This window comes from Homalodisca vitripennis, chromosome 5 (assembly GCF_021130785.1).
Source record: "Homalodisca vitripennis isolate AUS2020 chromosome 5, UT_GWSS_2.1, whole genome shotgun sequence".
Lineage (NCBI taxonomy): Eukaryota > Metazoa > Arthropoda > Insecta > Hemiptera > Cicadellidae > Homalodisca > Homalodisca vitripennis.
In genome coordinates this window covers 33423868-33448216 of record NC_060211.1, presented here as the reverse complement: position 1 = coordinate 33448216, position 24349 = coordinate 33423868, and the positions used below count along the sequence as shown (strand labels likewise).

Below are 24349 nucleotides of genomic sequence, written 5' to 3'. Positions count from 1 at the left end.
CTCTCTCTCTCTCTCTCTCTCTCTCTCTCTCTCTCGCAGTTGCAAGCCAGCAAGTACCCTCACTGTGCCCTCTTCTGGACCACTAAAATACGATGTTAAGTTGGCAGATAATAGCGATATCTTGTTCTGCAGATTTTTCAGGCAGAAGTGCGTCTGTGTCATTAGCATATATTTTGTAGCAAATTCTTCCAGATAGTTAGGGAATACTCCATATGCTCTCTAGGGCTCTTATATGTACTGAACTGCAGCTATATCTAGTAGCCGATTGGTTACAGTCTCAGCCTCTCACCCGAGGAACCTGGGTTCGATTCTCGATTTGGGTACTGCATTTTTGTGCGCTCAAAATATCCAACTGAAAACATGCAAAAAATTGTGCAAATGGTTCCAGGTTAGAGTTTGCCAAACAAATAAAATATTAAAAATACAGTTGACTATACCAATCATCAACGATCTGACTGACAAGTCAAGATCAATGGTGTTAAGCAAAGAAAAAAACTATGGACACAAAAATAGTTGCATAGCTGCTTGGTGTCTTTCTATAGGTGGAACACACTGTGGTTTACTTCTAACTAATGCCAACTGTACAGTTACAGTTTGAACACGATCTGAATCGCATCAGGTACAGATCCATGCTAATTTCAAGGGTTAGTTATGATTAAATGATCGGGTGGCTGTGGGCGAGGCATGCCGCATCTATACTGTCTGTGGGGAGATACAGTTCAAAATAATCAGTGTTAGTCAAAGCTACGTCGGAATGTAGAAACAGTGAAATATGCGAATTTATCGTATAGTACACATAAATAAATAATATTTACGAAAACATACAACAGTTTCGTAAAAATAAGGCCTGAAAATATTGTTCTTCTCAATGCAACCCTCTCAAAAGAAAAGTGGAATTTTCTAAATTCAACGCAATCCGTAGAACAGCAGTTTAAAATTTTTAACGAGGTCCTTCTCTTCCATCTGAATTTTTGCTGTCCTACAAAAAACATTAAGAGTTTGTCCCACAAGGACAAAATCCAAATGGATCACTAGAGGCATATTGGTCTCAAGAGAAAAACTTAGATTGTTTTCGGAAATCAATAAAAACTCAACGAACGAAGAATTTAAGTGTTTTTTCAAAAAATATAAGAAAACCTACAAGAAAGTGATCCTTGCAGCGAAAACCTATGATGTCTCTAAATCCATTACGTCATCAAAAAATGTTTCTAAAACTGTTTGGGGCATCATTAACAATAAAGAAAACCCTCATAAACAAATTAAAATTAAAATTGGGGATAAGCTTGTGGATGATGCAAAGGAGGTGGCAAATGAGTTTAACAGATTTTTCGCGTCTGTTGCTTGTGAGCTGAATCCAAGACCATTACAGCCCCGAGTGAACCCTACGCGTAGGCAGAGTCCGGTATCCTCAATGGGTTTAGCGCCTGTCGTTGAAGAAGAGCTCGAACGAATTATTCAGCAGCTCCCAGCCAAAAGTTCAAAATGATTCCAATTTGATATCAATGCGTCTCTTTAAAATATGCTCTAAGCACATTTTGAGACCATTAACCCTTCTAACCTTCTAATTAACTTGTCTTTTGACCAAGGAGTTTTTCCCTCACTCCTTAAACTCGCGAAAGTAAATCCAATTTTCAAAAAGGACGACCCCAGTTCCACAAACAATTACCGGCCTGTCTCAATTTTGCCAGTAATGAGCAAAATGTTTGAAAAGATTTTTTTGTCAAGAATGCTACAGTATTTGAATATGCACAACCTACTTTCAGAAGACCAATTCGGGTTCAGAAAGGGTAAATCGACAGTAGACGCGGTAGCAAGTCTGGTCGATTTGGTTGTAGAGGGATTTGAAAATCGTAGGTCCACCCTCGGTGTGTTCCTCGACTTGTCTAAGGCATTCGACTGTGTTGACCACAAAACGCTGCTCGAGAGACTGGAATTCTACGGCATCCGAGGCGTGCCACTCTTGTGGCTCAGATCATTTCTGAGCAACAGAACTCAAGTTGTCCAAATTTCAAGTCCGGTTTTATCTGGTATTGGCCCAGGTCCTGGTCTACCTATGCAGTCGCAGTGTCTTGTTGTACAGTGGTTGAGAACGGTGGTAGAGTGCGGAACTGGGAGAGACTTGATTGATTCCTATTTATGTGAATTTATTTGGCGGCAACAATATAAAGAGATTGATACATTCGGACAAATAACAAAACACATTGTTGGCTTTCAGCCACCAGCAGTTTAAGGAATTCATTTGTTAAGTTCGTTAGGTTAAGTTATGTTGTGTGTGTGTGTGTGTGTGTGTGTGTTTTATTGAAATATAGTGTTTTATGAGTAGAATGTAGTGCAGAACATTTGTTCACTACATCAAATCACTATTTCAGGTAAGTTAAACACTCTAAGTACCGTAAACGTAGAAAACGTTTAAATAAATGTGATCGTATAACGCAAAAGACCCGATATCAGTGTAATAAAATAAAAATACTAGTGTACATCGTAGCATAGCTTAAAGCAGAGGCTTTAAAGAGGTAAAGTAAAATAAAAAATAAGTTACTGTAATGTTTTTAAAATTTACTGCTGTTTTATCAATAGACAGTCAATAAGTATTTTTCACAATTCAGTAACTAATGTAGGCCTAATATCTTGCCTATAATATACTGTGAATTAATAAGAGGTTGATATTTACAACAAAAGATAGTTTAACTATGATATAAGTATAAAAGTAGCCTAATTAACCCTTTTCATGACATATGGATTGCAAAGTGTTTTATTATCACGTATGATAATTAAATGAGTTCTATGTATGAAGTTGCATGATGGTTACTATTACTGTATTTGATGTTTGAATGGTAAAATGATCCTGCAATGCAACTACTGTAGTTAATAGAGGTCTAATTTGGGCTTTCAGGATGGTTTGAGGTTAGGGTGTTTTTAATCACTTAGTCCTTTGTTAAAAGTTTATTTTTTACGATGGAAGGAATGTCATGAAAACATGCTTTCCGGACATTGCCATCATTCAGTGGTAAAAGAAATTAGTAACATTACGTTTCGAGATCAGTAATTTATCTCTTCCTCAGGAGGATAACTAACGTAACACATTACTGCAATTTAGGTTATAATAACGAAACATACCTAACAGTTGTGGCACGGATGTTAGAAATCGCAACTAACAAGTTATGCCAACTCCATGTACATTGTCTCTAAAACCTGCACTCTCAGTGTTCAGTTGTTGGTCGATCAGTATAGACGCAAGGACGTAGCCAGCGAGGGGGCGCAAGAGGTCCGTACCCCCCCAAATTTTCAATTTTTTCATTAATGTTTTTAGTAAGCGATTATTATTATTTAAATAATTAAGTACTGACAAGTACTGCTGAGAGATCGTTCTCAACAAAGAAACGGGTCAAGAATTTTTTAAGGAACAAAATAGGGCCTTACACTGTGTAAACTACGGGAAAATATCAGTTGTCTGAATCCCCCTCCCAAATCTTTTGTTTAGGCTACGTTCTTGTACAGACCTATTTTGATCTGTATTATTTAGTTATATTTTAATAATTAGTATTAAGTTATCCATTGAATAGTTAGGTTACCCATCTGAAGAAGAAATCAGATTGAAGATCTAGAAACGTAGTGTTACCGATTTCCTGTTTTACTGAACAGTGGCAAATGTGCTTCAGTGTCCATCCTCGTTTCAACAGCTGTTCTCCAGATTTAACGGCACTTCAGTGTAGTATCATTTGCTAGGGCCCTTCCTCTCCTACCAGGGTGCAACTCATATTTCTAACCAGTGGCGTATGTAGAAAGTTATTTGGGGAGCTAACTCACTGGGTGTTTTAGGAGTTATAAAATACCCTCCGAAATAGGGGCTCTAGAATCTTCCCTCAGTAAATTATTGAGCTTTAAGGCCTCATAAATGTGTTCAAGCTTAAAAAAACTACTAGGTGCCGTTTTAATCTTTGTCTTTAAAAATGTCGAGGGGTGTGTAGCCCCCTGAGCTCCTCTATATACACCCATGGTTCCTAGTTGGCGGTTATTTTTCTAGTGTGAAATAGCTATTTGTTTGTTTCAATTTCATTGTTGACGATGGATGATCTAAGATGATTAAAATACATCGGAAATTCCCCACTGTTAAATGTTACAAATGAAAACACCACTTTTCTAGAACTGGTTAACGTCCGATATGTAATAATAAACGATAAAATAATAAAGCAAAAATAAAAATCTATTAACAACAAAACAACGATGTGCATACCAAAGTAATGTCATACTTGACAATAATAACTATTAAATACATGTAAATATACCCCTTTGTACCACATTCATCAGTAATGTAATGCAATATCATAGCAAAGAAAACAATTTGATTCGTTTGTCTAACCAGTTAAGGGTATAAAGAATTTGTCTTTCTGTCTTTGTCTTTCTGTGTTTCTTATTATATATAAAAGCATTTATTTTCACTAATTTCAGTTTGAGTGCTCTTATTCTTTATAGTTTTAATGGATTATATGAATGATTTAAGCTTAAAAAATCTGTATTTACTTTATTCAAATGTATTGTAAAATATGAGAAAAGTTTCAATGCGTAAAAAGTATTACATTTTACAAAGTATTATTATTTTTACGAAAAGTTTTACTAGTATTATACTTGCTTGTAGTTTCCCTATTCACGAAATTCAATATAGAATTTCCCCAGGGCAGAAACCTCTTACAAAGTTTGAACTTCCTTGTGGTTCGTTAACTTCACTAGATTTTGGGAGATAACGTAGCGTTGCCAAAGGAGAATTCAAGTTGGTTAGAGAGGCAGCTCTCAAATCAAATGACACAAAAGTGTCGGGTCGTGTCGGAAGGGTGAAGTTGTAGAGAAGTGTGCTGTAATTACATCTGGGAACTTATCGGCGGGTCATCAGTCACTGCTGCCAACTGTGGAGCGGCAACACTGAAATTGTCTCCGACACTTCAACACTGTAACAAGTACTTGTGATGGATTCTTTTATAGCAAGTCGTAGAAGTTTTAAATTTTATATTTGTACTATTCCGTTATAAGTCTTGCTTAATTAGTTTGCTGTGAACTTCTAGCTGAGTGTAAAATTGAAATGTAATAATTCCGAATTTGTTATTTGAGAAATTGAAGTAAACTCCTTCAATCCTTTGGGTGTGAAAAATAAAAATAAAAAGCTATGGATTCGGGAACGAAGGGCCAATAAATCTTGCGAGACTAGGGAAATAACAATACAGCGTTAAATGACTCGTATGATAGGCTAAAATAATTAATTAGTTTCATATCATTATATTTACTGGGTTGACTGGAACAGTGACACTAACTGACGCCTCTCTAAAAGCACACACGGCTGACATTTTGAGTCCTGAAAAGCCTTCCATGGGGTCAATTCGGTGTACATAGGTTGACGGGCAGATGGGGTCAAAGATAACAGTCACTGTAATCAGGGGGGGGGGGGTGGTTACAAGGGAATGTATATCTTACCAGGGCGAAATGAACTCAATAAAATCTAACGCATGACAAATTTAAATTCTTGAGATACCCTTCACCTTGATTTTTAACTTGTGTAACTACAAATTACGAGTCAAAAAGCTCCACGAGACAAGCACTCGGCAAAGAAACGAGAGAGATAGAGATGCACTCCGCACACGATGTCACATTTTAGACGACTGGGCCGAGCACTGAGCAGTGGACAAGGGACGCTATGCCGACCAATCAGGCCATGTCACGTGATCTCAGGTGATATTGTCTCAGCCAATGGGAAGCAATCACCTGATTCTGCGTCTTGGTCCATACTGCAATCCAGCCAGCTTATCAAGTATTTATGTATATGGCATTTTGTATTTTAGTACAAACCAAACAATTAAAGGGGTAGGGTTCGGTAAGCGGACCCGGTTTTTTATATCGAAATTGGCAAACGATAATAATTAATCATAACCATCGATATAATAAATCGATACTAATTAATTATTTTGAACAATTAACTTAAATAATCTATATCAACAGCTGTAAACACTTTCAAATAATGCACGTAAGATAACATTTCAATTTTAAATAAGTAAATTTTGATTATTAAAAATGGCAGTAAATTTTCGAAAACTACACGACATTGCTTTGAAAGATGATAAGACGTGTTTTTCGTGGCTTGAACATGTTGGACTCGTACCGAAAAACCCATTATGTGAAATTTGTGGGAAAGAAACAACTGTAACTGTGAGAGGAGTAAATATGGTCGTCTTCAGTTTTCCTAATTTTGGTTATAATAATTTGTTTGATCACTTTAAATATTAAATTCATATTTTAATTTAAAATATATGATAGTTATTGAGGACTATAGATACTTTTATATCGATTGATAGTGTAGGGTTTGAGATGCGAATATTAGGTATCGATGATTACATTCTTCGATATAAAAAACCGGGTCCGCTTAACGTACCGTACCCAATTAAAGTCCAATTTTTAGCATTAAGCAATTAATAAAGAAAATAAATAATTAGTAGGCTAAATATTAATTTAATAATTGATTAAGTTAGTAACCGAGAGGCGAGTAACATCGTCACAGTAGCGTATGTGTCCCGAGGTCAGCAACAGTACTCGTATGTGGTCTCTTGTACATGAGGGCGGCAAATTGCCGTGGCTAATCGGCAGACATACTCGTAGAACGAAGTAGTCTGCTCTGTGGGAAACAGGAGAATTGTCGGACTGTCATTCCACACATCCTTATACGGAGAATTGTTTTTGAAATGTTACCGAGATATTGCTTCATGTCGTATTAGTAACATTTCACTTAAATACGACGTTTATAACATACTTACCTGTGGTAGAAGTTACAAGTCCTTTGAACGAATAAAAATGTAAAAAGTATTATTAACGAAAGGTTTAAATGGCGGAAACATTTTTTGAGATTCTATTTTTTTATTTAGAGGTAATGTGATTTTCTGAGCGTTAGTAAACTCGAGGGGAAGAATAAGTTCATCTCTGTCTGTACATCTGCCCGAGGAATAACTGACATATAGTTCCATTGATATATTAAGCAACACTGAGTTCAATGATGATCATGTCACTCCATAGGATTTGGCTGAGGAAATTTGTTCATTTGTCTTATGGGTAACCATGATGAGAACGGGAAATCGCAGAATAATTTGGAAACAATTTGAGCATAAAAAGTGACTTTTAAACTTGAAATTCTGCACGAACCTTCATTTCTATAAATGCAACATGGAGTTCGATGATAAAATTTCAGCGAAGCTTGTTACGGAACACTTGGTGTGGTGTACTCTTACGTTTTAAAACACTAACCTTTTTATTACATTACTCCATTCTAGGCTCGCTCGTTCTAGGCGGCATTACGACTTTACAATGCTTATGAAAATGGGATCGTAGAGCTACTAGCATTATAAACCAAGCCTCGATAGGTATTGAAAATATTTAACGAAATCCATAAATCACCCGACTTAGTCAAGAAGTTATGTATAATTTATTTGTTCAATCACGATACAAATTAATTTGGAAGTGTTTTCACGAAAACATATCAGCTCTTAAGCACAGGAGTTATAAATTGTATTTGAGTACTAACTGTTCGAAAATACTTACATCTCTAATCTTTAAACATTGTTCATAATATAATTTCTTTAAGGCAGTAGGATCACAATAAAAGACAAACAGTTAAGGACAAACATGTTTATTACAAAAAATTAAAACTGTGCACTTTTTACAATTTAGTTTAAATGTAAAAGGAACTGTTGAAGTGGTCTAACGAAGAATACCGTAAAATACAAAAGTTTTGATAGTGTCTTAAGACCTCGAAATGCGTAGACTTCCAGAACAAATCTACCAGCAATAACAAACAACTTTGTATGCAGTGCTAAAATAGTTTTGAGTCGTTTGACTAATACAATAAGGATGGTTAGAAAATGTAAACTGAACTAATAGAATTTAATATTACCTCTTTAATTAAACACTTGCACTAGTGAATCATTTTAATCTCTTTTAGTTTCCAAAATAAATTATTTGACTTGAATTATATAAAAATTGAACTAAACTTTATACATTTTATTTAAAAAATGATAACAGCATACATACTGTAATACACAAATTCATATGATTTACCTTTAAACATATACGCAGTGTTTTTAAATATTTGTTAGTATATAAATTTATATTACCCGTTTAAAATTTAACTATAATCACTATATCATTTAAAAAATGAAAAAGTTGATGTTAGCTCACATCGAACCACTAAAAATGTTTATATGTTTGTATACATCCTAATATTTGATTGCTCTCCCAGGTATTTGTGATCAGCCATCTAGAATTATTTTTTTACATGATAGGTATTATCTATAGGGATGTTATTCTTTCGTCGTTATCACTGCGAGGCGATGCCACCACAATCAGCATAGATGGCCGGGGGCATTCATAGATAAGATAAGATAAGAACGTTACCCGACCCTATTCCTGTAAACAAGGTAAATTATACTTCTGCAGAATATAAACCCTCATTAATAATGATCACAGAGTGATGGCTGTGTAATGGTCTAATACTTTTCAAGGTTTGGCGTGAGCTGACAAAATGGACTTTCTCGTTTCTCGAAAATTTACATTCATGACGACTATAATTCTGGTAAATCACTTATGATTTTTAGGAAATTAAATAATTCTATCGTATACCACCGATGTGAATGTCTAAACTATAGTACACAACTTATAGATAAGCATAAAACATTCGTGATACTGAATAGTTATCAGGACGGAAAGAAATTGTTCTGGAAGGCCACGCCAGTAGAAGTCACGAGATGAGCGCTAATGTTGCAGGAAGAGGACGGCGAGAAGAGCAGTCAGGGTTACTATGAGGCTTGAGGAGGAGATCGAGTCCGCTGCCACGTTTTTACCCAACATTGCTGTCTTTTCTCCTGGAAAACAAACAACATTGTTATTAAATAATGAAATTCTGCACGTTGTGTGCTTCTTCTGGAAACTTATCACGTACTACACTAGAACAGTTTATATATCATTGACTTACAAAGAACATGGAATTCTGAAGGTCTACAAAGTAATGGTCTAGGATCCAAGAGCCAATTTGCAATGTACACGCACACAAAACAGTTGTTTTTTCTTGAAATCGGTTGAAATCAAACGTTAATCGCGCTGGTTTTGGTAGAGTCCGAAATGGGAGAGTGTAGAATATCAAATAATTGTTGACACTTCTGAGACCCTTCCATTTTGACATATACCATCAATTTAAACTAACTTGGCTGATCGATTTCCTTCTTAGGTGAAATTAATAGGCTCTTGGCCCATGGATTTTAACAATTTACTATTCCTTTTGAATGGGAATGTTTTAAAGAAAGAATGACTGGGGGATGGGAGAGCACACTAATGAATGGAATTGCAGGGTTCCACAGTTTTATGTAGGGTCCGAACCATTGGGTTGTAGGTATTGGTCTGATATTGAGATCCTTTGTTGGATGAAAATGTCAACTGTACACAGTAATCTAAAGAACAAGACATCCTCAAATTGATGGCTTTTATATTTCAACTATTATATAGCTAACTCATTGATGTCATTTGTATCTATTCTGATGTAATGAATAGAAGAAAGGTTATTTCCCCGTTAACTTATTGTTACCTTAATACGGCCAAAATGTTTGATTTCTGTCTTATCGTATGCGACGATATACAGCTAGGAGGGAAAAAGGCTGTTGCAAGGTTAACTTGCAACTACGTGAGGAGGCTATAAAACAGTCCGATTGATTTTAATTAGAAATGTGTTAATGACGATGGAAGGTTTGAAAGGATAATAGGGTGACAGACATTTGTCATCGTTAAATGTTTCAGAAAGAAATGTAACATGAGGTTTCGAGGATTGAAATCTAGCCCCTTCTTCAGGTGTAAGGAAGATCCTAAGACTTTGTTGCTTCACCTTCGTTAGTTCGGGTATAACGTGTTAGTGGTCTTAGCTCCTTGTGCAATGAGATCGCTTGGGTTAATTCTTTCCAGTCTGGACTTCATGCAGTTCTTCAGGTATCACTTAATTATTTGAACTTTGAGTGGTAGCTCATTGCCACATTATTTAGTGTTTTTAGTTTTTTAATGTCTTAAAGTCTTTTTACACCTGAAGAAGAGAGCAGGTTTTAATCCTCGAAACGTAGTGTTATAAAGTTTTGTAACATACAACGATGGGAAATGTCCGAAATTCTTAAAAAAGAACGCTAATTCCCAGGTTAAGTGTTAGAGAGGGCTTCTTAGCCCTAACTTCGCCTGGTAAAATAAGACATTCTTTACTTTTTTTTTCTAATTATTGATATTTTCAGCCAGTTATATAGGCTAGCGTACCGATATAAATCGAATAAATCGGACTTTTTTTAGCATTACATAATTTTATCATCGATAACTACTGGTTAGCTTAATGCAAGAAACAATATAATTTCTGTTTTCCCTTTCCAGTATACAGCTAACAGGGCAAAAGCTGTTAAGCCCTTTAAATGCAACTACAGACAATACAAGAAGTATTGCATTAACCCTGTGGGTGCCAGGGCCGATGGTAGTGGACTAGAAAAATCAAAATTGCAGACACAAAATCGACCCCTGGAACTGTAAAGGAACTGATCATTGCACTTATTGATCATTGCGATCAGCTGAATGCAATATGGATTGAAGTGGGCCCTTTAAAAAAACTTATATAACTTTACATAGTTATATAGCGATAGTTCTCAGTATGCATCTGATGTGTCGTCTACTTATTAAACATTTACTTCAGAAATAACGTGTGATTTAGAAGGGATGTATACAGATTCATAATACTCGTCAAAGGACTTTATCTAGGAAAATCAGTAATATATGTTTAAAGCGCGTACAAACTAATGGTAGGGCATTGCAAAAGTAGCTATGATTTTGTCGACTGCTCAGATATTGATCTTCGGTAAATATTAAAGATAAATGGAGTAAGGTGTTTGGAAACCAAACTCAATTATAGAGTAATAAATTACTCTTAAATTAGCGCCAGTTTTTACGGCGGAAACAACATTATCAACCAGACTCATCCGTCACAGGCTGCCAACTGTGAAACATGAAAACTGAAACGGGCTGTGACGTACTGAAACGTGTGTTTAATAAGCTCTCTTGCCAATCGTTGCCAAACATAACCTACAAAAACTGGAGCAAACCGTCTGCCAACGTAAACGGAGTTGGAGATGTAGGTTTGAAGGAAAAGATTTATAACTGTGTCTAAATCACTTGTAAAATAAATTAATATTGTTAATGAATAATATTTTGTGAATAACCATTCAACAACCCAATTGTGGGTCAGATTCCGTTATATGCCCCCAACGCTTAAACTTTTTTCAATGAACTTAGAACGTTATAAAACGATGTAGTTGAGTAACAGAACTAACATTATGCCCCCAACGCTAATTTTTATTTACGAATGATTATAATGAATTACAATTGGTTACTAGCTAAGAAAAAAGGGTACTTACGTATTATATCGACCACACCTCTACATTTCTCCAAACACAAAAATTCAACAAAAACCCACATTGCCAAACAAAAACTAAACTCTTTATTGAAAAAAAACACACAAAACTTGTTTTTATTCTTGATCACACTCCGCCACCCAAAATGCGAGTGCCTCCGGCCATCGCCATCAGGGCGGGTTTCGGCAGTACCTCCGGTGCTGCCCCGCGCTGATGTCAACGAAAGAAAAACATCCCTCGAGATAGTACATATCAGTAAAATATCAAATTCTAGAGGGGCTGATCAGAAATATAAATTGAATTGTAATGGAAAGGCAATTATGTACCGTGCAAAAAACTTAAATAATCATGTGATGCCGCGCGGCCTGCCGTAATCGGGATTCTCGAGAAACATAAGATAACAGCGACAACAATTCCGATCGGAATACCTGGAAATGCTTGTTGATTGATGGAATGTTAGTTCTGTTACCCAACTACATCGTTTTATAACGTTCTAAGTTGATTGAAAAAAGTTTAAGCGTTGGGGGCATATAACGGAATCTGACCATGAATTAATATTGTTAATTAATAATATTTTGTGAATAACCATTCAACAACCCAATTGTGAATAACCCTGTATGACTGATAGTAAAATAAATGAGTTGTAGGATCCTGATTTACAACGTGGTGTGATCTCTGACACGCAGAAACAGTGAAGTAATAAATTGCGGCAAACCTCCGGAGGCCTGTTTGTTGAAATAAATGACAACTCTGGTTCTGATAACATTTTTTACCTCGCTAACTTTCTGATGGATGTACCCAGGTGGTTTGATAGCGGTTGACGCTCCTTTGTAAACCTGCCTGCATATCCATCACTGACAAATGGTGTTGTTTCTTTCAAGATTATCTCTTTTTATCTCTAAAATTAGATTAAATATAGTTATCACCTGCAGTAAAATGCATTAGACATGGGATTGGACTAGAATCTCGTTGGGAATTTAGTTCTAAACCATCGTATCAATAATATTTAATCAATTTATAGTAGTAAATGATTATAATATCTATACTTAAGTCTATTGTGTTGTGTGTAAATTAATAATGTATTAAAGCTTTAGTCATTCATTATTTATATTATCTCTTAACTCTTGACTTGATTTACATGTTTTAAAGACAATCTGTCAGACATAAAAGGATATTCTTTGTTTTCTCACTACTAATTGTGGATATGTACGCAAAATATGTTTTTCAGTTGCACGATTCTTACTTTCAAATGTTTCTTGAACCAAAGGGATTTCTTAAAATCGAATCGTTGTCCTTCCGTCTGTCCGCTTGACCGTTTTTGCGATAACTCTTGATGAAAGGTCCTAGAGACTAGAAACTTGGTACATAGCTTTCACTTCGCCCAAAAAAGAATTGTATTACTTTTTGGAGTAAGCCGATCAAAGAACAGTCCGTCTGTGCGATAACGCTTTCGTTACGTTCTGTCGAATCCTCTTATTAACAAAAACAGCTTACATTTTCACCAACCGAGATTTTTAAAAATCTGGATGGGGTCAACATTTTATTAGATTAACCTATGTAACGTTTTTAATCTCAAAGCTTGCTTAAACGCTAATAAAGGTGACAGATGCGATACCAGTTAGCTATGTACCTGTGTATTATTAAATGTATGACAATGTTATCCAATATGCACCAAATTATGTTTTAATATTTTTTGTTATTTTGCTTATATTCATTCAAGATTAATTCTTTATCCACATATTGATCCAGTTAGCGGACGCATTGCTCGAAAACGATGTTTAATTTTAATTTCGAGTAATTAAAACGTTGTCTAACGCACTTACTATGTACGGTTTAGATTCGGATTTGGTGAAATCCCTAGTTCTACTTGTCCTTTTATAGGTTTAAAATGATATCATGATTAAAAGTAAAATTAGAATCTTCCCTTAGTGATTTTGTCAAGAAAAATAATTAGAGATGCCAAGACCTAATAGTACTTAGGAGTATTTTCTTGAGGATCATATGTTAGTATGGACCTTAACTAAATTCATACTGTAGTGTGTTATCAATAATTATTTGCAAATTAATATGTTTTAAATAATTAGGACGTAATTATTAAACATAAGCTAATTTTTAAGGATAAACAAAACAATATTAAATCCTATTATTAAATCACCTAAACGTTTTAGAAAAACTAGGAAAAATAAAAATATTGACTATGTTTTGTAACAAGAATTTCAATAAAAACTAGACCAAAAAAGTAAGTTATTATTTAAATCTACATAATACAAAAATCATTCAAATTAATATTTTAACATGCTTATAATATCTTAGACGGTTATTACATATTTGGGTTTTGGCTTATCAACTCAAATTAAATATACCCAAAACTAAAGAAGGGCAATCAGTTTTTCCCCAATGGGTTCATATAATCGAATATGTTGTCAAATACAGATAATATTTTTATTTAAATCTAAGTGTTCCTTGAGTGTAGTAAAGTTAAAAACGATGGCAGGACAATAAAAATAATTGTATATAAATTTAAAAGAAATATCTTAAACAGACTCGAAGCGAGTATCCAATCAAAGACACAAAAATAAATTACTTTGGATATCATCTAGGTTGACTAAATCTAAATCATAACAGCTAAATCTTTCTTAAGAGTGCCTGTGTATTTTGATTTTGTATTCACATTTTTCCGTCATAGTTATTTCATAAGTTACTAGTTATATGAAGAGTATTTCCTTTGATTGTATTAGTTACACAAGAGATAACTCATCCAATACTATAAATTGAGACACGGCAAAAGCGAGCGCTAGGAACTGCCATCTGTGGAGTGAGTGGCCAATTATTAAGTTATGTGGCGCAGCCCTAGCGGTGAGTCTCAGAACTAACTGAATAATCTTCCGGAACAGAGCGCACCACATACGTATGAATGGTTGAATTGTCTGTATCATGTGTAACATATATAATCGATGGCATTTTACTTCATTGGATTTAAATTTCAAATTACCTTTACCAATTCGAGGCCATATGTTTATATTGCCTAGGAGTATTAAGTAGGAGTAGGAGTATCTATTATGAGTTCCGTACCCTCGATGACGATGATGGTGACGACGGCCGGCGGGAGGGCCAGAGGCTTGCAGACATACCTGCCCGTATCCTCATTCCTCAGGTTGGCAAGTGTCAGTCTGGTCACTGTCTGGCCATCTATGTGCTCAGTGTCTATGTTGACACCGCCTCTTGTGGACTGTACACATACAAATTAGTAGACATTTCAGTAACCTCTAATAAAGTAAAAGTAGTAGCCATGTCTAAAAACAAATATCCTACAATTTAGATGCTTGGCTAAGAGCCAACCCTGTGACTTTCCTACGATAAAAATTTGTCGATATTGTTTAAATTTCAACGGCTTTGATACTTGACTACTTTGTTTAAACTAGCAAGCAAATGCATTATTGTATAAACATTAAGTTACGTTTTCATTGTACATATATGGGCATTTTTTAACTTGAAATGTAAAACAATATTTTTCTAAATATACGTTGCTTCTTTTGTAAATGCTTACAAAGTAGTATTTATAAAATAGTCTAAGAACGAAAAGGAAAAACAAATATATTTAACTATCATATTTTTCTAAGTGAAATAGTTCTTTTCTTAGTGCAATATGTTAAATTTTAAATTTGATATTTGTTTTACAAGGTAATACAGCAACGAGTGAGATGTTATTGACGAAGAATAGCGTTAGTAGTATGAGAGAAAAAGACATCACAATTATTGAAGATTAATTATGTAAATTAATGTACATGTAGTTGTACAGAATCTGGTTTTAAATTAACTGATTTAAGACAAATACAGGTCCATCCAAAAGTTAGTGGCCACCCCTGTCATTTTTATACGGTTAGGCTAATACAAATATAAATGTGAAGATCTTTATAGGTTAATGAGATATATTTTTTGGCGTATCAAAACTTGAAGGAGGCGCATCCCCCTCCCCCCTGGAAAATGCTACCTTGGAAACGTGTCGGTATTCTTAAATCCCGATTTCCAATTCTTGTTTCTCGACGTGAAAAGGAGAACCAAAAAAACTCCATAAAGCAAGTGCGAATAATTTTGAAAAAGCTGACAACTCTATTCCTGCCATTCATCGGCCACCATCTTGTAACGGTCATAGCGACTTTCGGTTTGCGCCAAAAATTATTCTTTTTCAATTTTCTCATTCTATTTCCAACAATTTGTCACGAGTGGGAGGTTGCCATTTGAAAAGTTTGAGTTGGGGTACGATATCCAAGGGAAACCGCCTCTCCCAATATTTTTAATAATCCAAAAAGTAGGTCTCATCAACCTACAAAGATTCCCAAAGTTTTCTTCCCAATTAACTAAACCATCTAGAAATGACAGGGGTGGCCACTGACTTTTGGATGACTCTGTATAGTATGCGAGGGACTCATTTCTTTGTAATACCGTTTTTATGATACATGTAATGGAAATTTAGTTTGTGAAGTAAATAGCATATGGGATACGCGATACGTGTAACACCTGATATGTGATTACTCTAATGTAGGAAGTAACTGGTATATGAGATACACCGTAAGTGTGATACCTAACATGTAAGTGGTCTATGTAGAAAGTGACAGGCACATGAGACACAAGGTTTATTTGATATTTGGTATGTGAGTTGTCTAATATTGGAAGTAACTGGTGTGTAATCTGTACCTGGTATGTGAGGAGTCTGCCCTCGTGCAGCCAGTCCACCAGACGGGCAGGTTTGGCCAGGAAGTTCTCAGGCTTGTTGTGTATCCTGATGTCAGGTACCCCGGAGATCTCGCAGGTCAGTGTCCACGTGCTGCCTGCCTTCACGTACTGCTCTCGGGGACCCAGGATCCTGGATGTGCCCACTGTCCCAACAACGGTAAAACCTTCAGTGATGAGACTTAATAAGATTATAAACAAAATACAGATATCGTAGATTTATACAATAGTGCCATTTTATATAATTTCTTTTTGTAATTTTCTAAATCAAGTGTATTACAAAATAGCACTTAAGGGATTACAGGATTTTGGACATTTGCAGTAGTTAATATATATATATATATATATATATATATACTGCAAATGTCCAAAATCCTGTAATCCCTTAAGTGCTATTTTGTAATACACTTGATTTAGAAAATTACAAAAAGAAATTATATAAAATGACACTATTGTATAAATCTACATATATATATATATAAAATATATATATATATATATATATTATATATATACATAAATAAGTAAAAAAATTGAGTACAACGTTTCAAAGATGTGAACCAATCCTCTTGCTTTTTTCTCCCTAGTCTCTCAACTTCTTTGTTGCATGCGGCATGTATTGTTTAGTGCACCTTGTTTTGTGTAGCGACAAGATATGGGTTATTACCGGTCAGAACGTACAGGTACAGAACCTGTACAACCCCAACCCCTGATATCAACGTACCGTTTGTTTTGTTGTCGGTTTATACTCACCAGACGTTGATAAGTTTTGTGGATGCTTTTTGTCCACGTTTTAAATCTAAATATACCTATAACCATGTGCGAAAACACATACCACCTGGAGGGTAAATGTTTTAGATGTGCAATAAACACTATGCAACGCAACAAAAATATTATCATACTAGAGACTCGATTAACCGAATTCGGTCGAATTGAGCTATCGTTCTTTTTATGGCAAAACACAAATGTGTAAAGTACGCAATGAAATATTGCTACATTGGAAATACATCGACTTGTGTGTTGTGATCCATTTTATCAAAAGGTCAATTATTTATTTACGTAACTGAACGATTAAAAATTCCTTCGAATTCATTCGGTTAGTCGGGGTTCGGTTAATCGAGACTAGTATATTAACCCGTAACAACCTAGTGTAGCCATATGGATATAGTTGACGTGCGGTACTTACACAGAAACATGGTCATGGATTATGTTCTGGGTTGGGGGGGGGGGTTAACTTTTACGTACCCTAAAGGGAGGCAGAAGAGCAGAAAACGGTAAAGTAAGAAAGTAATAAGAATGCTTTATTTGTTGTATATCCACATAAAGTGACGAATGCGGTGAAAATGATAATTCAACGAGGTTGAAATTAAGTCACCTTGTTTCTCGAATATAAGAGCACAGCCTCAATTCCAGCCCTGTGTTTGTTCCGCGGAGATACAAAAACGGGTATGAAAGTTGTCCAGGGCACACAATGTGTTACAATAAAAATGACAACTAAACTGTTATTGTTGCTCGCCTAGAGCCGTCTGTTGTAGCATTGTAACAGCCAGCGGCCCGCTGAGAACTATTGTTGGCTTGTAACAGATTCAGTATGTGAGTAGTTGCCGCTTGTTTCCCTTTTTGTGAATAGTTATAGTCTGTATATGTCTTGATGTCTGCCGTTGAGTTATGTATGACATAAAGGTGTCGCAAAACCAACTGAATTTGTATGAAACTGGATTGATTATTTAATGAAGTATGTTTCCACAATTAAGTTTTGTGTTACATTTGTTAAGATAACTTTAGAGTTTCGTGTTTGGTAAGTTTACGAATGAAATTGAGAACCTTTGATAATTGAAAGCTCAAGAGACTGATAACATTTTGAATTTTCAAAGATTTCCTACTATTTAGGCTAAACCTATGATTTTTAATATCGGTTTAATTGAACAAAATTGTTAATTCAACGAGATCGGTGCAGACTTTGAATTTTAATTTATTTGTCTCGGATGCTTATGAAAATCCGAAAATAAAAATTTATTGCCTTAACAGCCTTTAAGTGTGTATTGACTCAAATGCCAACGGTGGGGAAAATAATTGCGTACTCCGCCCAGAGGTATCTCTTAATTGTCTCTGAAAGTTTCCATTGAGAGACGACTACACCGACCACAAACAATCGAAACCTGTCAATGGCTAGTACTAGGCCTAACCATCGGATCGCGCCGTGAACAATTTCAGTGACACTTCTGTGTATGTCCTGCTATATTTACAGTTGTCTGGAGTGTTGTTCCATAAGAACAATAATAAACCTCACACATTATACTTTTGGGTAGAATAAACTTGCAAAATGACAAATAATACGAATTATAATGATATGAAATTTTCTCATTCAAGATGGTTTTATCAATAAGTTGAGTTATTAAGACCCTCTAGCGTTAGAAGCGGTTGCGTATGGGTTTCTCAAGGGACGGGCGTATTAGTGGCTATCTTTTGTTTTTAGACCCTTAAGAATAATGTTAAACTTCAAAGAATTCTAAACTGTTATTTTTGGGCGTAGGATTATGGAAGATATCTCATTCCAAAGTTATGATTAATATGCATCCCAACGCTCTTTAGTATATTTGTGTTGTTGTGAAAAAAGTTCCAAACTTTTGTGTACTTCTATATTCAATTCCTAAAAAATACTCACTTTACAAGACAAACTAAAAAGAGTTTGTATACGTATAATTTGTATCTTTAAAATGAGACTCTTTACTTAACATATATTAATTTAGTCGTCATTCTTTCTGTCTATAATATCACCAATTTCACGAACTCACTATGTACTGCAAAGAAAAAAGTTAAGGGCAAAACTAATTTGATATAAGTGTATATATATTCGTCATTGATCAGTAATTTAAAATAATGATTGATTGTAAACGCAAATGCGTGATATTATTAAACAAAACTAGTTTACGATGATACCGACGGTCTATATTTGATGCCAACTCGTACAGAGCAATGTAAACACCGCACAGTTGAAGAGAAAGACTAAAGCAGTCGGCTGTAATTACCATACAAAACGCGTGTCTAGCAAAGTGCCCGGGAGAGACGTTTAAGTGAAGCGAACACAAGGATGGAGAGATGGAGAGACACACACGTGACGCCGGCGTCTCGGCGCCTCTCTCACTCTCTGTGTCGGCTCGACTAATACTCCAGGCGTCGGTGTATTACTGGGTACAGAATCGTCACTGTTTATCTTTTGAGATGAGTGTTTCTCGGAGAATTATTGGCTGTTCAAAGCGTCTCCTGCGAATAATATGTTGTGTTACTGTCCCTACGTTGTTTTGGGTTTTTTATTTAATTTTTTAAGTTTAAAAATATATTAGTAAAAATAATAAAAGGTTAAACAGCTTGAAACTTTGTGAGAACACATTATTTCTATAGAGAAATGCTAATACAGGTATAAGGTGAACGTGTAGTTTACTCCAGATTGTAATTTTATGTCAGTTGAAGGATAAATACAACTGGGAAGCTAGGACATAGTACAAGGGTGGAAGCAACCATAAAATAACGTGTAGTGGCGAAGCATCGTTTAACTTGAACACGCATTTGTAGAAATGAAGTCCCACAGACTCGATGTTGCCTAGGCAGAAATTGAGTTTCATGGAAAAACTGAAGTCATTGATCATCCAGGAAAATAATACCATCTAGAAAATATCCCATATTTACAGTATGTGATGACGAACTAGGTCAACAGATTAATTAGAGAAGAAAAACAGTTTTAGTCTATTAAGTTTCCGAAACTCTTGTAACCAACCAAATGAATTGTAGTCGGAATGCGAATAACTTTTTGTTTGAAGTTTGTTTTTGGAAATGGAAGGATTGTGGAGATAACATGAGTTTTCAGACTTTTCCTATCGTTTATTGTCACTGTTTTGTCAGCTAGACAGTGATTTCTTGTATCACTGAGCAATAGTAAACGTAAAAAAAGTTCTTGTTATCTCCACGAAGATAACGTTGATCTTACTCCATTAATCGACTGTAAATTATACCATTATAACTTAGGAGGCTGACATAATTTTCCAGATTTCAGGAGTCAAGTTTGTGACTGCGTCGTATTTTAGTGTCTAAGTACATTGAACGGAAGATGAAAAGGAGCTGAACTCAACATTTGCATTGAATCAACCCTTTACACCCAACGTTATGTGTGTTAAACCAAATTTAACTCCCCTTATTCAGATGCTGAATTTTAAGTTTATATTTTTGTATATGACATAACACTTTTTTGATTACTTTGACTTTTATGTAAATCACTATATATTTGAATGACGTATTTTTTTATTCTTAACATTATGTTTTCGGATCACCTGAAGAAGAGGGCAGATACAATTCCTCGAAACGTCTCATTTCTGTTGTAATACATAACGTAGCAAATGTCAGAAAACCTGCTATGCATTTCACAAGTCTTATTCTGGTTATAAACGCTAGTAGTGGATATACAATTAGCAAAAATGTAGCGAATATACAGGATGACAAATTAAACAAAGTGTATATGACACTGCTATCCGAGATGATTTATCTATTGACTCACCAGCTGAGGCGTCGTCCCCCATGGATAGCTCCATAGCGTCATCCGATACCATGTCTGGAACAACACAGCATACGTCACTCTCAGGTTTCATAGCACTTAGCCAGATTACTGTACCGGTATACGAGTACACTATCACTTTATACAATTAAAATACAACCCAGCAGTGCTTAGTAATATTTCAAAATTAATGATTGTAAATATTGTAATTTGAAAAAAAAAGTGGTACATTATACCAGGAATTAAAGCTATTTCAACATTGATTACTTTCAAATGCTTTGATTTGGGTTTAAATTCTAAAGTACCACAATGTTTTGAATTCCTTAATATATTATTCACTGACATAAATATAAAATCAAAACCCACTTGTATTAATTGCAACCTATTGGAAAGTATCAGTAATATTCAATATATGTCAAAAGATAATGGCTAGTAATGAAAAGACATAGTTAAGGACAACATACAAGGAAGTAACTTATTATGTAATATGTTAAGGAAGTCTGCAGCTAAAAAGGTTTCTTTGTTAAGTAATACATTATAAAGCAGAGGCAGAAAACATTAGTTATTGTTTAAACTAATTTTCATCTAACTAAAAACTATTTTGAAAATGTACATAAAATTACAGTGAATACTGATTTTTATGATTTTTCATGAGCTACTTATTACAATAATTTCACTTATTGTGTACACCGTTGTCGTATATTTAAACATTTTGTTTTAGTACATTAACACATTAAATTAAATTATAAATTGAGCATTAATAATTACGATTGTCTAAACAAAGTTTGGTTGAAAATATCCATTGAAGACAACACAATAATGATTTAATATTGTGCAATGATAGAGAAATGCAGACATAATATGTATATGCATTGTTATTGTCACAGTGAAATCGAATACAAATTGATAAATTTAAAATTAAAAGTATCGGTATCTCGTATATTGTTATAGGAAAATGTCCTTAATCTAGAGCGTGCCAATAAATCTGAAATGTCGAAACTAAATCGGATATGATGAAAGGGATGACGATGCACCGCCTATCTACGATTGTGGTACTTGTGTAACAACCGCAACCAAGCGGTAATGCAATTATGCAAATCAGTCGTCTAATTTTCTACACTACTCACAAAGCATGTACAATGCTTCGATAATGTTACAATTTAATTGAAAGTCAGTTCTCAATATCAGGTAATTAAATCATTTCTAATTAGCGTTACAACAATATAGTTTAACAGTACCTGCCGGAAGCTATGAGTGTACAGTAAATACGGGATACTGTAAGTATATAATATATAGCCTACAGGATAATGTAAGTACTCGTATTTAGTATCTAACAGAGACTATGGGAATACCGTATATACCACAGACCATGTGTATATTATCTAACGTAGTCTATGAGTATACAGTGTATAGGGCTATGAATAGGATATTGTAATATGCAATACCTACCTAATTATAGTTATTTTGAGTATATAGTACCTATAGATATTGTAAGCTTCAGTACCCAGTAGAGACTGTGAGTATACAGTAAATATAGTTGTTGTAAGTATACAGTAACAATAGTCATTGTGAGTATATAATACTATATTTATAATGAGATTCAGTTCCTATAGTTATAGTGGGCATGCAGTACTTATAGTTATTGTGAGTTACGGTACCTACCGGAAACTATGAGTATACTCTAGTCCTGTAAACAGTATATAAGGAATACTGTAAGTATTCAGTCTCTACAGGATAACGTAAGAACACAATATCTAACAAAGCCTATGAGAATACAATACCTACCACAGATCGTGTGTATACAATATCTAGCGTTGTAATGAGTATACAGTATCTACAAGTTAACTTAAGTCTACAGTATCCAGCAGAGACTATGAGTATACAGTATATATTAAGTATGCAGTATCTACTGGTTAACGTAATTAAACAATACCCAGCAGAGATTATGAGTATACCGTGTGTAAAGGATACTGTAAGTATGCAATGCGTAATCATAGTTATTGTGAGTTTCAGTACATACAGAGTACTGTGAATATACAGTAACTACAGTTGTTGCGAGTATACAGTACCTACAGGAGACTATGAGTATACAGTAACAGTTGTGAGTATACAGTACCTACAGGAGACTATGAGTATACAGTAATAGTTGTGAGTATACAGTACCTACCGGAGACTACGAGTATGCAGTAACTACAGTTGTTGCGAGTATACAGTACCTACAGGAGACTATGAGTATACAGTAATAGTTGTGAGTATACAGTACCTACTGGAGACTATGAGTATGCAGTAACTATAGTTGTTGTGAGTATACAGTAATTACAGTTGTTGTGAGTATACAGTACCTACCGGAGACTGTGATTATATAGTAACTACAGTGGTTATGAGTATGCAGTACCTACCGGAGACTGTGATTATACAGTAACTACAGTTTTTGTGAGTATACACTAACTACAGTTTATAAAGTACCTACCGGAGACTATGAGTATATAGTAACTACAGTTGTTATGTGTATACAATACGTACAGAAGACTATGATTATACAGTAACTATAGTTGTTGAAAGTATACAGTACCTACAGGAGACTATGAGTATACAGTAACAGTTGTGAGTATACAGTACCTACAGGAGACTATGAGTATACAGTAATACAGTTGTGAGTATACAGTACCTACTGGAGACTATGAGTATGCAGTAACTATAGTTGTTGTGAGTATACAGTAATTACAGTTGTTGTGAGTATACAGTACCTACCGGAGACTGTGATTATATAGTAACTACAGTGGTTGTGAGTATGCAGTACCTACCGGAGACTGTGATTATACAGTAACTACAGTTTTTGTGAGTATACACTAACTACAGTTTATAAAGTACCTACCGGAGACTATGAGTATATAGTAACTACAGTTGTTATGTGTATACAATACGTACAGAAGACTATGATTATACAGTAACTATAGTTGTTGAAAGTATACAGTACCTACAGGAGACTGTGATTATATAGTAACCACAGAGTTGTTGTGAGTATACAGTACCTACCGGAGACTATGATTATACAGTAACTACAGTTGTTGTGAGTATACAGTACCTACCGGAGACTGTGATTATACAGTAACTACATTTGTTGTGAGTATACACTAACTACAGTTGTTGTGAATATACAGTACCTACCGGAGACTATGAATATATAATAACTATAGTTGTTGTGTGTATACAATACCTACAGAAGACTGTGATTATACAGTAACTACAGTTGGTGTGAGTATACAGTACCTACCGGAGACTATGAGTATACAGTAACTATAGTTGTTGTGTGTATACAATACCTACAGAAGACTGCGATTATACAGTAACTACAGTTGGTGTGAGTATACAGTAATTACAGTTGTTGTGAGTATACAGTACCTACCGGAGACTATGAATATATAGTAACTGCAGTTGTTGTGTGTATACAATACCTACAGAAGACTGTGATTATACAGTAACTACAGTTGGTGTGAGTATACAGTAATTATAGTTGTTGTGAGTATACAGTACCTACAGGAGACTGTGAGTATACTGTAACTATAGTTGTTGTTTTGAGTATATAGTACCTACCGGGACTGTGAGTATTGAGTATACA

At 34.9% G+C, this 24349-nt stretch overlaps 1 protein-coding gene across 2 annotated transcripts in view; it reads right to left on the bottom strand.

Annotated features, from left to right (window-relative positions):
• Positions 1–7644: 7644 nt before the first annotated feature.
• LOC124361957 (zwei Ig domain protein zig-8-like) overlaps positions 7645–24349 on the bottom strand; it is an 85119-nt gene continuing 68414 nt past the window's right edge. For both annotated transcript variants that reach the window (XM_046816048.1, XM_046816047.1), the window contains exons 4-7: positions 20734–20787; positions 16149–16330; positions 14526–14682; positions 7645–8891 (exon numbers count right to left, since the gene is read on the bottom strand). In XM_046816048.1, the coding sequence (XP_046672004.1) occupies positions 8782–8891; positions 14526–14682; positions 16149–16330; positions 20734–20787 (503 nt within the window). In that variant the 3' untranslated portion in view covers positions 7645–8781. The remainder of the gene's footprint in view (positions 8892–14525; positions 14683–16148; positions 16331–20733; positions 20788–24349) is intronic.